The sequence below is a fragment of the Zea mays genome, chromosome 1, assembly GCF_902167145.1.
Source record: "Zea mays cultivar B73 chromosome 1, Zm-B73-REFERENCE-NAM-5.0, whole genome shotgun sequence".
Taxonomy (NCBI): domain Eukaryota; kingdom Viridiplantae; phylum Streptophyta; class Magnoliopsida; order Poales; family Poaceae; genus Zea; species Zea mays.
In genome coordinates this window covers 178,113,538-178,130,038 of record NC_050096.1, presented here as the reverse complement: position 1 = coordinate 178,130,038, position 16,501 = coordinate 178,113,538, and the positions used below count along the sequence as shown (strand labels likewise).

At 44.6% G+C, this 16,501-nt stretch overlaps 2 protein-coding genes across 4 annotated transcripts; both read left to right on the top strand.

The window, feature by feature from the left end:
* Window positions 1-1,104: 1,104 nt before the first annotated feature.
* LOC100193929 (uncharacterized) lies at window positions 1,105-11,695 on the top strand. Of its 3 annotated transcripts, none has more exons than XM_020545187.2 (14): window positions 1,105-1,590; window positions 1,686-1,945; window positions 2,055-2,250; window positions 2,454-2,530; window positions 2,641-2,740; window positions 2,845-2,952; window positions 3,042-3,218; window positions 3,448-3,622; window positions 3,699-3,860; window positions 3,944-4,159; window positions 4,251-4,288; window positions 4,370-4,533; window positions 4,625-4,750; window positions 10,636-11,695. In XM_020545187.2, exons 1-14 carry the CDS (start codon window positions 1,434-1,436, stop codon window positions 11,452-11,454), a joined length of 2,775 nt encoding a protein of 924 aa, XP_020400776.1. In that variant the 5' UTR covers window positions 1,105-1,433; the 3' UTR covers window positions 11,455-11,695. The 3 variants fall into 3 exon arrangements, with proteins under 3 accessions (XP_020400776.1, XP_020400758.1, NP_001316441.1); XM_020545169.2 differs by having other exon boundaries at window positions 3,337-3,622; NM_001329512.1 differs by lacking the exons at window positions 1,105-1,590; window positions 1,686-1,945; window positions 2,055-2,250; ... (4 more) ...; window positions 3,448-3,622; window positions 3,699-3,860 and having other exon boundaries at window positions 3,946-4,159; window positions 10,636-11,568.
* A 1,319-nt stretch (window positions 11,696-13,014) lies between these two features.
* Window positions 13,015-16,466, top strand: LOC542751 (origin recognition complex subunit 3). Its single transcript, NM_001112260.2, has 3 exons — window positions 13,015-13,420; window positions 13,654-15,964; window positions 16,064-16,466. Exon 2 carries the CDS (start codon window positions 13,709-13,711, stop codon window positions 15,914-15,916), a length of 2,208 nt encoding a protein of 735 aa, NP_001105730.2. The 5' UTR covers window positions 13,015-13,420; window positions 13,654-13,708; the 3' UTR covers window positions 15,917-15,964; window positions 16,064-16,466.
* The last annotated feature ends 35 nt before the right edge of the window (window positions 16,467-16,501 follow it).

Here is a 16,501-nt window from a genome sequence, read left to right as displayed (position 1 = left end):
AACTAGCAATTCCCTGATAGTGAGGATGTCGTTTGCCCATCAGGAACCTTGTCCTTCCCCAAACAAATCTTGCTTGTTTACAATATGTATATTGTTTCTACCACATGAGTATCACCTTGCACATTTTTTTGTCAAATTTGTAGTCTGATTTGGATACACAGTCTCTAGCCAATCTGGAGGCGTTGGTAGCTCGTTTTCTCAAGGTGGTGGTTCTGCAGACGCCGTTATGTACAAAGCCATATCTGTCGTGTGATTTTTAATGCAATATAGTTATTCTGATTTCTTAACAACAGTTTTGTTCATACTTTTCGATGTTTACTTGAAATATGGAATCCATATTGTTCTACCGTTGCGCTATTGAAGTCAAAACCACTTTCTATGACTTAAGATCGATATGTTGTCTTTGTATCGGATTAACACTTTTTTATTATTTATATTTCTCGGATAAAATGGTTGGGAATATGTCTAAACTGCTATTAGAGAATAAGATTTGCAACGTGTTACTGCAGCAAATGATTTAACTGTTCAAACTTCTGTCGTCGCAACGCATGGGCATTGTACTATCATATATAGAAGTATGTATGGTACTGATTGTTGGCTTGTTGCAATGTAGGGGGTGAAATAGCTAGATTAAAATAACAAAATTTATGTGTGACTAGGTTCATAAATAGATTACGAAACTTTTTTTTGTAATAGTATAATACACATTTATACATAAATTATCATACTATTATATGTTCTCGTTGCAACGCACGAGCACTTACCTAATATAGATATAAAAATCAAGAGCTAAAATGAATAGTATTATTTTGGAACGGAGGAAGTAGTAAAAAAATATGAGACGAAGAAATAACCAAATAAAAATTGTTGATTATGAAATATTATGCAAATTTGTACTTTATAACTTTTTTGTTTTAAAGTTATATTAATTAAAAATAACTCATGCTGGTGCTGATGGACAGTTGGACACGCAGCAGTTTATGCGAGTCTGCAGATACGGTAGGGCTAGCGGAGAGTACCTACCAACTAACCGCAAGCCTGGTCCAGGAGCAGGTGCGGGGCCCGCCGAGGAGCTAACGTTGGGCCCAGCCACCAGCCCACCACGCGTTTCGAAAATACTTCCCCCTCTCCCGGCCCCGAGCAACGGTCGCCTCGTCTCCTCCTCCTGCTCCGCCCTGGTCGCTTTATTTCGTTTCGCGCTCAACCCGCCCGATTCAAAGGGGGATCCGGATCGGGACCCCCCCCCCCCCCCCCCCCCCCCCCCCCCCCCCCTTGCAGCGTTGCCCCTTTTCCTAAAAAAAAATCGAACCGCGCTGGCGCGCCGCCGTCACGCGAGCGACGTGATCAGTACAGTCAGTCACCGGCCGTCACAGCGCACGCGTCGTCCGTCCGTCCGTACTTCCTCGCCGAGTTGACCTGGGTAAGTGGGCGAGATGGAGGACGAGGGGAGCGGCGACCGGCGCCGCGCCGCGGAGGCACTCGTCTCGCCGCCGCCGAGGGCGAAGACGGTGACGATCCCCGTGGCCCGCGACTTCATCATCCCCCACGCCGCTGACCAGTGCCGCTGCTCCGGCTTCGAAGTCGCCGAGGGTACGCGCCCATTCCTCTCCGTCTCTCTCTCTCTCCGCAGATCTCGACCGGCGGCTCTCGATTTCTCATCGCTGTTTTCTTGCGGTGACCGCCAGAGGGTTCGCCGACGGGTTCGTCGGCGCTCGGACCAGCCAGCGCTGGCGGTGGCGTCCCGTGCGAGGGCGCGCTGCAGGACACGCCGGACTACATCCGGAGGAGCGCCGCGCGGCACAGGGTCGCGCCGCTCGAGCTCTTCTCCTCCGCCTCGCCACCGCCCGCGGGACTTGGCGCCGCTGATGCGGTGGCTTCTAGTGCGAAATGCCATGCCACGGAGGGCGAGGCCGTGGGCGGTCGGCAGCCGCAAGAGACTCGAGTGGTTGTCCACACCACCAGAAATCTCCAAGAAACCGCACGCTGCCGCTGCCGCTGCCGCGGCCGCTCACTGTCCGCAGTCCGCCTAAATAAGACTTCCGTGTTCCGTGCAGGATAAATCCGATTGCTGGGGTATCTCCGAACAACAGTATGGTGTCCTTCTGCGGGAGGAGGAGGAATGCAGGAAGCTGTTAGATGACCTCATGGCAGAGAATGAGCTCAAGACCAGGGAGTGCCGTGAAGCCCAGGAGTCGCTCCGTGATCTGCGGATGGAGCTGATGAGGAAGTCCATGCACGTTGGCTCACTAGGTAAAGGATTGTGACAAGATACACATTCACACACCTCTAGGCTTGTGTAGTGGCTCACTACGGAATTTGATGGTCCTGTAACTAAGCGCACATGTTCAGCTCACTAAATTTGTCATCAAACAGTGCCGTGCGTACTTAAGCTTCCTTTGTTTATCGGAAACAAATTTTTTCCTTTTTTTTTTAAAAATTCGTTGTTCATGCAGCCTCTGCTGTTGAAGGGCAAGTGAAGGAGAAGAGTCGTTTGTGTCAATTACTGAAGGCATTGGGCGAAAAATTTATGGTATTCGGCTAAAAAAACATTTATTACACACTTGTCTTGAACTTTATGTCACATAAGAGGTCTGATAACTTTATCTCATATGTGGTATGAAATTTTACAATCATATGAAGGTATTAAAGTCAGAGCACCAGAACCTAAGACAAGAATCGCTAGAGTACAGAAAGTGTGTGTTAGATGCTTCACAAATGTCTGCAACAATTCAGCGATATGGTATGCTTGAGATAGTCAAGCCTTAAAATATCACATTATTCAATATTCTTGATTGTATTTACTTCCTACAAATGATTATAAGCATGAGATGGTCATTTGAACAGTGAATCAATATGTAAGTTTAGAGTGCGAGTTTAAAGATCTCAAAGAGAAGTTCAATGAGGAGGCAAAGGAGCGTAAAGACTTATACAACAAGCTTATAGAGCTAAAGGGTTTGTTGTTTTATGTTATTTCCATTTTGCAGTTTCTTTACAGAAAATATAGCGGTGACAAAACTAACAGTTATTTGCATGCTGTGTAGGTAATATAAGAGTTTTTTGTCGGTGCCGACCACTTAATGCAGACGAAATAGCAGAAGGAGCTTCGTCAGCCATTGATTTTGACTTGGCAAAAGATGGAGAGCTCATTGTTAGGGGTCATGTATCTTCAAAAAAAACATACAAATTTGATTCTGTCTTCAGTCCTGAAGAAGGACAAGGTAACTTATTGTACTGATGTATTCACTTGCCTTATATGTCATTATTACTCATGCTTTTTTAATGACGTGATTGTTCATGCTTTTAACAATACTTTTTATTCAATTTATATATATACAGAAAGTGTTTTTGAGAAAACCATGCCATATGCAATTTCGGTGTTGGATGGATTTAATGTTTGTATCTTTGCTTATGGCCAAACCGGCACTGGTAAAACATTTACTATGGAAGGGATTGAAGGTGCTCGAGGTGTTAACTACAGAACTCTAGAAGAACTCTTTCGAATAATCAAAGAAAGGGAGGGCACATTCCTATATGAGATAACTGTTAGTGTTTTAGAGGTGTACAATGAGCAGATTCATGATTTGCTAATGACAGGATCACAACCAGGTGCAACGACAAAGAGGTACAGTTCAACCCATGAGCTCTGTTATTGTATTAGTAATCTAAATCCTCTTATGATATTGTAACTTTTTTTGTAGACTAGAAGTAAGGCAAGTTGCAGAAGGGGTTCACCATGTACCAGGACTTGTTGAGGCACGGGTGACTAACATGAATGAGGCTTGGGAAGTGCTACAAACTGGCAGCAAAGCTAGAGTTGTGGGTTCTACAAATGCTAATGAGCATAGTAGTCGATCTCACTGGTTCGTACCTTTGTGTCAAAGATGTTTTGTCACGTGTTACGAGTTCGATCACAAATTATATGCTAATTGATTTCTAATTTCAGTATACATTGTGTAATCGTCAAAGGAGAAAACTTGATGAATGGAGAATGTACAAAGAGCAAATTATGGCTAATTGACCTTGCTGGAAGTGAACGGGTAGCAAAGACAGATGCACAAGGAGAAAGATTGAAAGAAGCACAGAACATAAACAAATCACTTTCTGCACTTGGTGATGTTATATCTGCTCTTGCAACGAAGACCTCGCACATACCCTTTAGGTACTTAAATTTGAGTCGTTTATTTAAATTTTAGTCTCGTAACTTAAATTACAACCACTTAGAGATACACAATTGTTGTTTCAAAGTACAGGAATTCGAAGCTAACGCACTTGCTCCAAGACTCACTAAGTATGTAGTCTTTTTCTTTCACTAAATTATATAATCTTATACTTTAATTTAGTTTTATAATTCAGTGTTTAAACAATGCAGGTGGAGATTCCAAAACCTTGATGTTCGTTCAAATCAGTCCTAATGAGAACGACGTGGGTGAAACTCTTTGTTCGTTGAACTTCGCGAGCAGAGTGCGAGGCATAGAGCTTGGACAAGCTAAAAAGCAAGTCGATATTGGAGAATTGTCAAGATACAAGCTCATGGTATTATAGTATTATGCCAACATATACATGTGCATATAATGCTGTAAATTTTGAAGTTTACTAAAATGTAACCTGCTATTGGTTCTGCTAGGTTGGGAGGGCCAAACAGGACAGCAAGAACAAAGATGCTCAGATTAAAAGCATGGAAGAAAGGATACAGATACTTGAAGCGAAGAATAAGACCAAAGACTTGCTCACAATGAATCTCCAAGAGAAGGTCTATCCGGGTACCTTTAGCTGTTTATTGTCATTAACTTATTCTTGTATGTAATCATCAAGGTTTTAAAGTCGGCTAGTCGACTCTAGTCGCCTAAGCACTGATAAGGTGACTAATCGCGATTAGTCGTCGATTAGCTCGATTAGTCGATCCTAGTCGACTCCCTAGTCGTCCTATAGTCGTCCATCTATAACAAGACTATATATATATATATATATATATATATATATATATATATATATATATATATATATATATATATATATATATATATATATATACAATATTACAATGAAACTGTAGAATGAATGAATGATCATGTTTTCACTAAAAGGTAAGGATCACTTAGACACTTACCTTGGATTGGAGTATACAACAGCACACTGCCACATTGATTTCAACTCCAGGATTACACTTCTGGTATGCCTACAACAGGAGGCCAAGAGCATATGTATATATACATAAAGCTATAAATATTAGTAGGACAGCAGGATAGCAAGATTGCAGGATTAAATGCAGGTCAACTGATAAGATTAAAATAAGATGGACTGCTAGATTGTTGTGTAGGACAACAGGACACTAGATTAAAACAAACAAATGCAAGATAGTAGGAGTGCAGGACACTAGATTAAACTGCTAATCAAGCATTTCATCAGCTAGTTCAAAGAGGCCTTCTTCAGTTGGATCTTCAGTGGATGCAACAACAAGTTCTTCTCCTTGTTCTTGCATTTCTTCATCAGAATCAGATTCACCAAACTGTGGAGGACGAGCAATACGCTTCCTTGTTCTAGTGTATGTTCTGTTAACAGCCCCAGCAGCAGCTCTAGGGAGATTTCTACCCCTTAGATGCTCAGTTGCACCAACAGCTTCATCAACAGCCCTCCAAAGAGAATTTTCATCGTTATTGTCCTCATCATTTTCATGAACCCACTCATTTTCTTATTGGAACTCTTGTAGGATCAAGGTGTTGCTTTTATTTCCCTTTGAGCCCAACTCTCTAATTCTTTGAAATCTATTTGCCATCTTTCGGTTGTAGCTAACATACACCAATTTGTCCAGCCTTTTATGTTCTAAACGGTTTCTTTTTTTGGTATGAACCTACATAATGACAAAAGGAAACCTAAGCAATTTTGAGAAGACGAAATATGCAAACAAAAGGTACAAATACTAACATACATTTGCAAATGCACTCCAACTGCGCTCACAGCCTGAAGCAGAACAACAAAGGCTCACAATTTTCTTTGCTAGACATTGGAGCTCAAATGTATTACCACCATATGATCCCCACCAGTTAACTACAGGTAATTAAAATCAAATCGTTAGTAGTGAAAGGGGAACAAAACTTACTAGAAGAGGGGATAAACTTACTAGGATTTTTTTATCTCTATCTCTTATTGCACCAGGCTTTGAGAAAGTATCACCTTCTGACCTCTCATAGTCATCAGCTTGTTTACTTATCTTACTTTGCTCATCTTCATCAACCACCATCTTCCATAAAACATCATTAAACATTGACCTCAATCTTGCAGCACTCCTCCTATCTTTTTCTCTCAAAGTAAAAAACTTGCTTGGGTTCAAGAATAAGGCTGCCCCATATATCTTTTGCTCCATTTGACCATCCCATCTCTTTTCATAGCAATCCAAGACCTCTCTAAGCAACTGTGGCTTCTTACTCAAAGAATTAGTGATGCTGCTCTTTGCTTTTTCCATGGCTGCCATAATCTTAGGCATTGCTGGTGTTTCATCTCCATCTGCTATTCTTAATGCAATAAGAAGTGGTTGTGAAGCTCGAAGACAGTTTTCCAACTTTGTCCAAAATGGAACAGAAAGGATAATGCTTTCAACTAGTTCTCCTTCTCTAGTTTTCGCCAATTTGTGATTATGCCATTCATCACAAACAAACAAACTTTTAAGACCCTGCTTATTCTTTTGCATACTTGCCAATGTGAGGAATGAAGTAGCAAAACGGGTCACAGCAGGTCTCACTAGATCTCCACCAATCTTACCTCTCATCATATCAAGAATTCGGCCATGCTTGTATACAAATCTGGTCACCTTCTTTGCATGATTAATGCAAGTGTTGAATTCGTTTATCTTCCCAATATCCTCTAGCATCAAATCCAAGCAGTGGGCTGCACACGGTGTCCAAAATAAAGTTGGAATCGTTTCCATAAGGATTCTTCCCGCTGCTTTGAAATTTGCCCCATTGTCCGTAACAACTTGCACCACATTTTCCTTGCCAACCTGATTTATGTGCTGCTCCAACAGATCTGCTAGCATGTTTGCATTTGCTACCTCGCTTGAAGCGTCCACCGAACCAAGGAAAAAGGTCCCTGCTGGACTGTTGGCAAGGAAATTGATGATATGACGGTGGTTTGTAGAGGTCCACCCATCAGACATGATTGAGCAACCATACTCCTTCCAAGATTCCTCATGTTTCTTCCTGAGTTCAGTTGTCCTTCCAACAGCCCTGTCAAGCAATTTGCCCCTGCAGTCATGGTATGTTGGTGACCTATAACCAGGACCATACTGACCAATAGACTCAAGCATGATTTCCCAACTTCTTGAATTAATGACATTGAACGGTATCCCATTCTCAATTAAGAAGTCAGCCACATGATCATCAACAATCTGTTTTGACTCCTTATCCTTCTTTGTGAGATGCTCAAGAGTAGTTTGAGAACACTTAGAGTTATTCCTTTCTGCAACAACTTCCTCCGGTGTCTTACACAACATGGAACTAACTGACTTGCATTGCTTTTGGGTTTGTGGTTTAACTGGACCAGAAACCATGAAGGACTTAATAGCAGCTTGAGCTAATTTCCTCTTCACTTGTTTTCCTGCCGTGCCAGAACTTGGTACTTCTCTTGCATCATCATCTTCTTGTCCCTCTCCCTCTTCTACATTCTCCCCTTCATCCTCTAATAACAAGTTCTTATTCCTTGCATTCTTCTTCAAGTAGCTTGCCATCTCCTTCCTAACCAATTCAGGCGCTCTTGGGCACTTCCCTACATCACCATACCCTCCAGCAAGATGTTGCTTGAACCTTTTGATTCCTGCTGGTACAACTTTTTGGCAAAATATACACTGAACCATCTCCTTTCCAATATCTGGCCAAAATCCATAATTCCACCCTGGGTCTGAAGATCGAGCCTTTCTCTTAGTATCCTTAGCCATCTCAGCCAATACTGCGGGTAGTGCAGCAATAGCTTTATCTTTTATGGTAGAACCAGCAGCTGCTGCGACATCAGACGAAGCTGAAGCAACTGATTCACGTGTGGCAGCATGATCTGTGGCTGCGCCATCACCCTGAGGCTGGGACAACCTAGATCCTGGAAAGAGGACTTCTACATTATTACGTTGGCTCCCATCCTCATCTGCAGCAAGCAAAGAGCAACTCAAGAAGTGCTCATCTCTGTTTCCAGCAAAAGAACAAAAGACTAGAGGAGGGAGGGATTACCAGAAGTGCTCATCTCTGTTCCAGCAAAAGAACAACAGAGCAGGAGGGAGGGCGTCCAGCAAGCAGAGGAGGGCGTCCAGCAAGCAGCAGCAGCAAACAGAGGAGGGCGGCGCTCAGAGCAGCAGCAAGGGGAGGGTGGCGGCGCTCAGAGCAGCAGCAAGGGGAGGGCGGCGGCGCTCACAGCAGCAGCAACCAGCAGAGGGCGGCGACGCTCAGAGCAGCAGCAGCAAGCAGAGGAGGGCGGCGGCGCTCAACTCCAGCTAGGGTAAAAAAGCTAGGGTAAAAGACTTTCAGCTTTCAGCTCCCCTGGTGTAACGGCATAGGCATATTGGCGCTCAGTTAAAGCTCCCCTAGTGGGCCGGCCCAAATAGAAAAAGCAGCCTAGAGCCCAAAACAGAGATCCTAGTCGACCACCATCCTAATCGGACGACTAATCGCCGACTAATCGCGATTAGTCGGACGACTAGGTTTCTAGTCGCCCTAATCGCGTCGGTGTCCCTAATCGGCCTTGCAGCAGCGATAAGCCCGACTAATCGCGATTAGTCGGACGACTTTAAAACCATGGTAATCATTAACCAAGAACAGTACTTTTAATACATATTATATTTTTTTGTTATACATGCGTGCTCAGCATGTGATAATCACTATTATGTATAAATGTTTCGGCTAATAATATTGCCAATGCTTGGATGACACCTTGAAACAATTATGCTCAGGACTTGTTTTTTTTTGGCATTTATAAAGCCAATTCTTGGATGTCACCTTGAAACTAGTATGGTTTGAGACTTGCTGTTCCTTGTCAGAGATAATATACTTGTTCACTTAAAGGTGTTTCCACATTAATACAACAACAACAACAAAGCCTTTTTATCCCAAGCACGTTGGGGTAGGCTAGAGATGAAACCCCGTATGAAAACCTCAGAGCTCAACCCCCAAAGAAAAAAAGGGAAACAAAGGCAAAGGAGAACCGAAAAACGACGAAACGGGGAAACACATAAAAGAGATAAAACCCACAAGAACCAGCAAGATCTAAATGGGCACAAGAAAAGGTCAAACGATTAAAGAGGAAAAGCGAAACTATAAATCAAGGTTCTGGCACGTGAATTGCACACTTCCACCCCTTCCTATCCACGGCGAGCTCTTTATCAATATTCCACTCCTTCAGGTCCCTCTTCACAGCCTCTGTCCACGTCAAGGTTGGTCGACCTCTACCTCTCTTCACATTCTCGGGACGCCTAATTATTCCGATATGCACTGGTGCCTCCTCAGATCTTCGTTGGATATGTCCAAACCATCTCAAACGATGTTGCATAAGCTTCTCCTCAATTGGCGCCACTCCTACCCTCTCTCGTATATCATCATTCCGGACTCGGTCTCTCCTTGTGTGGCCACATATCCAGCGCAACATACGCATCTCTGCCACGCATAGTTGTTGGACATGTCGTCTTTCAGTGGGCCAACATTCTGCTCCATACAACATAGCCGGCCGGATTGCTGTCCTGTAGAATTTGCCTTTTAGTTTGTGCGGCACCCGGGGGTCGCATAAGACACCCGCCGCTTGCCGCCACTTCAACCATCCAGCTTTAATTCTATGACTGACATCCTCATCGATGTCTCCATCCTTCTGAAGCATTGATCCTAAGTAACGAAAAGTGTCTTTTTTGGGTACCACTTGCCCATCAAATGTTATACTAAAGTAGGTAATCTAATACTTTGAAGACGCTTGTACATAAGGTCTGATTGTACATTAGTCATCGCCTACTTTGAATGGGTACACATGTACTTGATCTATCGGCTTGTTCGGCTGCTAGTTTCTACAGTGGCAGCTGCTGCAGCCGCCTGCTGCTTGCTGCTGTAGGAACAGTGTTTGTTTGCAGCTGCAGCTGGATGAAAATGGCAGCCGAACAAGCTCTATATGTTTTTTCCAATGTCACATGTCTGCGATTTCTAATGAATTATTGCTTAGTAGCTAATGTTAAGCATGGATACAACATCTCATGCAAAGCCTACACAATTTATGTTGCAATTTTTTCTTAGATGCAACTTAACAGAACTTATCATTTTCATATGTAACATAAATGTAAAATATGTGACAATGAATGATGATAGTTGGCACTAGTGCACCTTGCCGGCAAAATTGATTGAGTAGACCAACCAGCAATATAAAAAATAAATACAATTAACTTCCATGTTACAACCAATTAAATGCTAATTAAATTTCAATTAGACTGGTTAATCAAGAAAATGGATGATATGATTTTCTCTTCTTATATATCATGCTTTTAAGGCTTTGCTGCTGCTGCTGCTGTTGCATATATGATGCTTTTGCAAAATGTGATGTGGTAACTGATTTAGTGTGCATGGGAAAACTGGAATCGGAATAAAAAAGTTTACATGCTGATCGCTACTTCTAAACTCTCTGCAGATCAAAGAGCTGGAATCACAGCTCCTAGTTGAAAGAAAGATAGCACGGCAGCATGTCGACAACAAGATTGCCCAAGACCATCTGCAGAAGCAGCACGGCATGAAAGAAGAGAACTCGTACTCGAGAAGCCCGATGGCCGAGAGGAACCTCAACTCCACAGCAGAGAAAGCAGCAGCGCCTAAAGACTTGGGGGGCATCTCGAAGCAGATGTTCTCCGACAGCAACACTGACACTTACAGCTTCAAGCAGCTGATGTCACTAGGGGACGAGAAGGAGAACGACCCTGAAGCTGCTGTGCAGCTGCCGCCGACAACGAAGGCCAGGCGAGTGTCACTCTGCAACGGTGGAGCTCACCAGCGGCCGTTGAACCCAGCTTCACGCAGGACGTCCCTCATACCGCTGCCACGGCGCAACTCGCTGCTGCCAATGCCCGTAGCAAAGCCTGCAGCAGCAGCAGCAGCGGTGTTGCCGCTTGACAAGATCACTGAGAACCTGTCCTCGCCCCCGCTGTGCTCTCCTCCGGCTGTATCCAACGACAAGGGCAGCCGGAGTAGGAGGATCAACAGCATACTGCGGCGAAGCCTGCAGAAGAAGGTAGTCATCCGGCCGTCGCTGGCAGCGCAGGCAGGGAAGAAAGCCGCCGGTGCTGCTGCTGCCCGGGGTACTGACAGCGCACGCAGGGCGGCGCGGCGGGTGCCTGTGAGCGACGGCGCTGGCGGGCAAAGGTACAGCAGAACAGGGACAAGGAGCGGGGGTGGAGCAACTTCTGACCAGAACATCGCGGCACCTCTATTGTTAAAGAAGCCTGTGGAGATTTAGGTGTTTATTTTGTACAAAATTTAGGTGTTATTATTTGGTTGGGTTTGTGAGTTCTCGCGTATTGTGAGAGAACTCGACCGTTTGCTGCTGACCCCGATCAGGTCAGGTTTTTACAATGCTTCCAGGGACTTTGTGGGAGGCTGGGAGTGTTCATGTAACGATCTCTTATGCTGATTACTGACACAGTGGACAGTGCTTTCCCGATGCGAGAAGAAAATTTGCAGGGATTTTTTTTCGGGTAGTAGGTGTGCTTCGATGTGAACAATAGAAATGATCCTCTCTGCAAAAACTTGTAGCTCCGGTGACCCTTTTCACAGATTTGCAATGAAATTTAAGTTTTAAATGGGCATATCCTAAGAAAAAAAAGTAAGAGAACACGCATTCGCGTCGTTTTGACGGCAACGTTAGGTGTGTTATTGTCTCGAAGCCACCTGTTTTGAGTCATAAATAATTAATGAGTTTATATAATATTTGATGTATATGTTTCATATATGTGTCTAGATTTATCATAATCCATTTAAATATATATATATAATTTAAAAGCTAAAACAACTACTATTTTAAAATGAAGTGAGTAAAAAACCTTCTCGTCGGTTACCACGAATCGGATCCCGTCGTCCATGTCCTTGGTGTAGGCGATCGTAGACACGTGGTGTTCGAGACATCAGGTAAAGTTGTGTCGGACGCGACGCAAAAACAAGGTTGAGCATGGTCAAGGTTTTGAAGAAGTCTCACAAGAAGCGCTGGTAGGAACCGTGACGGGAGCGATGGCAGCAAGTGATCCCTCGTAGACGATGCCGGTTCGTTTTGGAGGAATGTGTTTTGAGGTTAGAGCCTTTCCAAAAGAACACTACAAAAATCTTTCACAAAATCTTTTATTGGAGGCTGTTGAAAAAAATCCAAAAAACATGTATAAAAATTTCACTCGAATTTTTTTTAAAGGAATTCATTGGCCTAGGGGAGCTTTAATGAGCCACATCAACAACTTCTCCACCATATCCTGTCACGTAGGCTGCTGGATTGCGCGCACTCTATCCAAGAGAGTTTGACTCACGTATAGATGAGCGATCGATTGTCACCTTTGTGGGAAGCCGAAAAAATAAAGAAAAGATGGAGTTTCGACGCAAAAAATGCTCAAATTGGTATACAACATCTCTCGGAATTGCTCTTAGACTAAGGCCAACCGATCTGATCCAATCTGCTAATTTTTTTTTACTCGGCGGCCAGTGTAACGAATAGGTACAAACCATTTTTTGATCCACAATAATCCATAGCCTAGGCACAAACTATGCATGTAACCTAAAATCTGATCTAACCTAAAAAAATCGACCATAAACTAAAAAAACCTGATTCAATTCGAAAAAAACTGATTGACATATCCATGGGAGGCATGTCCCAACCCAATTCAATCCGATACTAAACACGGGTCGTGCAAAAAAAAAAACGTACAAACCGTTCTTGATACGATCCAAACCCTACTCAACCCGACGTCTAGAGCAAGGGAGTGGAGTGCTGGACGTCGCCAACGTGTGGGCCCACTTTTTCATTTTTGGCGTGGCACGAACCTTGACGCGCTCCCTCTCGTACTGGGAAGCGGTCCCTACCAACTGGCGGCGGCGGTTCATACCCTCGCGAAGACCACTAGGGCCGCCGCCGGCGAATCTCAAGTTCTCAACACCTGGCAGAAGCAAATCGGCGTGGCACTCGCCGGGCACCGCTCCCTTCTCCCTCCTCCCACTTCCCAGTTCTCGATCGTCTCAACTCTGCGGGCTGCGGTTCCGCCTCCGCCTCCTGACGACCTCGCCCACACGACCGCTGCCCGCTTCGCTCGTCGCCCACACCGCCGTTCTCTCCCCCGGGTGCCCATAAACCCCCTTCTCCGCGCCATCGTTGGCCCGGCGTAACCATCTCCGCTGCGGGGACGAGGAGGAGCAAGCAAACAGGAAGCAGCCGAGTATCTTGCCAGGTATTTTTTCTCTCTTAATTACCTAGAAATCCCTCAAGTCTTGCAACGTTACTTTTCAAGCATTCAACATCAGCTGGCACTTCGATTTAGGGAGCATGAACCATAATCCGAAATCAATTTCATTGCATCTTTAACCGGGTTGCAAACTGAAGAGAACCAATACTTTCAGATTACAAATGTATGCTCAGTAATTGTTTTAGTTGCGTGTCGCTTATTTCTATCTACATTTACAGTATATTATATGCGTTGAGGTGGCATTGCTGATGAAAGTGAAGACATGAGGCTTGAATGAACCCTAACTGCCCCCGCCAACCGCCGCCGCCGCAGCAGTCACCGACTCCTCCAGTCAAATCAGCCATGTCGCCGCCGCCCTGTGACGCCCTGCCCACCGCTGCCAACAACATCCAGCCATTTCTTGTCCTTCACAAGGCTGCTGCCTCCTCGGTGCCATCTTCCCGGTCTCAGCGCCAGATTCAGACCTCACAGCCATCCTCACCCAACCGCAAATCAGCAAACAGATGTCGTCAACCAGCGGGTGAGGAGTGTGAGGACGAAGGGGATTCGGAGCTATATGAGCAGCTGCGTGCTGAGGCCTTCCACCGAACTTGGTCCAAGATCCAGTCCACCATCGACGAGGTCCTCAGGGCCATCAACCTCAAGCTGTTCGACCAGGTGCTGCAGTGGGCGAAGGAGTCCTTCGCTTCGGCCCATGCCATCACGAAAAAGCACCACACTGAAGTCCAGCAGCCATACCCTCTCCTGACTGATGTGATCTGCAGAAGGATCCCGACGGTATTCGTCCTCACCAAGAATGCAGAGTTTGTTGATGATATCACAACGTTTCATGACCTTGCAGGGCATATGAAGTCCAATGGATGTCACATAGTCAAGCTGTCAGCGGCTGAGTTATCAGCAAAACATGGAGTTGGTGGTTGCTTCAGGAGCCTGTTGGGACAGCTATTATCCGATGTTCCAGATGTTGCTGATGTATCTGCGCTAGCATCATGGTATTGTGAAGCTGAGAACTTTGATCAGCCTATCATTGTCATAATTGATGATTTGGAGCAATGTTCTGGCGATGTGCTTGGAGAGTTTGTGATGATGCTGAGTGAGTGGGTGTTTAAAATTCCAGTCTTCTTTGTAATGGGGATAGCAACTACCCTTGATGCTCCAAAGAAGCTTCTCTCGTCAGAGGCTCTTCAACGATTAGAGCCCTGCAAACTTACCTTGGGGTCTCCCTCAGATAGATTGAATGCACTTGTTGAGGCTGTCCTTGTTAAACCATGCGCTGGATTTTGCATCAGTCATGAAGTCGCACTGTTCGTCAGAAATTACTTTTTTAGGCATGATGGGACAATAACTTCTTTTATTACTGCTCTCAAGCTTGCATGCAGTAAGCACTTCTCCATGGAACCTCTAAGCTTTTTGTGCTTAGGAATGGTGGAGGAAGATTCTGAGGAATTTTGGCATGATAAGCTTGAATCGCTCCCTCAAACAATATGGAAACATGCTTTCGATCTACCCTCAAACAAAAATGCAAGGAATTCTTGCAACATGGTAGAAGGATTGTCTAGGCTGCTGAAATCGCAAAAGGATTGGAGTTCTGTTCTCTTGTGCCTGTATGAAGCTGGAAGGCATGACAAAGTGCAGCTTTTGGATATCTTCTGTGAGGCAGCCAGCCCAGATTGGCAAACTGAAAATGCACCAGATAGTTACCTATTTGCTTCTAAAGTGGCTTTATTAGGAGTAAAGTCAGGGTCTGCTAGAAGATTTATAGCCCAAGTAATGAATACAATAAGGTACTTGCCTACGGAAATTTTGTTACACGTCCTTGAGGTTTGGAGCATCCATTTAAAAGGAATGAGTGAGATCAACGACAGAGTGAAGGAGCTTCGGTCAAAAGGTTGTGGTGCAGATAGTGTTAGGGCCAAAAGGAAATCAACCGCCAATACTGGAAATGGAGTGGTTCTAATAAACGAGGAAGCGGCTGCGCTGTTACAGGATGTTATCAGGAAATATTTGGTACCTGCTGAATGCTTACCTTTCCATGAAATAGTCTGCTTCAAGAATGTTGACATCCTCCGATCTGCGCTGATTGGAAACCCAAGAAGAATGATTCAACTCGATCTTCTGAGGTCACAGAGCCATCTGAAATGCTCTTGTTGCAGTAGGAGTGGTGCTGCCGTGTCAGGATCGTTGCACGACACATCAATCCTGTGCAGTCTAGCCCAAGAGTATGGTGACATGATTAACCTCCATGACTGGTACACGGCCTTTGAAGGGATTATAAAGAGCACAAACTCAAAAGCCAAAGGGAAATCTTGCAGCTCTCCCTCGAAGAAGAAGAAGAAATCAAACCCCACGCCTCTGGAGGGTGATGGCATGATCCAAGCAAGGTTCTGCAGCGCCGTTACTGAGATGCAGGTCACTGGCCTTGTTCGGATGCCGAGCAAGAGAAGGCCCGATCTTGTGCAGAGAATCGCGTTCGGTCCTTAACAGCTCGGTGATTACATGCATGCTATACAGACGAAACGTTTTGTGCACGTAAGGGTTTCCAGTTGTTGAATCGGAGCAAGGTAGATTAGCTGCAAGCTTTGTGCTCTTTGTCTCCTAACTTAGATGGCTTTGTTCTTGCGTCTGCAGGCTGACGATAATCCCACCATGTGGTAAATTGGGCAGCCGTGGAAGGAAGGTTTGGTTACTTGTATCGGTGCTTCGAAGAGAGCTGTGAGATGGAGCAGCAGCCGCCGCTTCAGATATGCAGTGCTGATGTTGCGTCTGATGGCTAAGCTATGTCGTTATTTTTTTCCTCTTAAGAGCAGTATTAAACATGTTTTAGCTATTGATTCGGCTCTCTGTAGAGCTGACATGGGCTCATGTAGCCCAAGGGGTACATTTGAGAAATTTTTATCCTTGAAACAAAGGGCATTTCGAATTATTTCCCCTTTTACTGATCTGTTTTCAGTTGCAGCACAGCATGGAACAACGTATGAAAAGCAAAGCATAGCTGCTGCCTGCAAAGCTGTGATGATGTGTCGGTATGGTCCTTGTTGATATCTAACCATTTTTCCCATTGGAAAT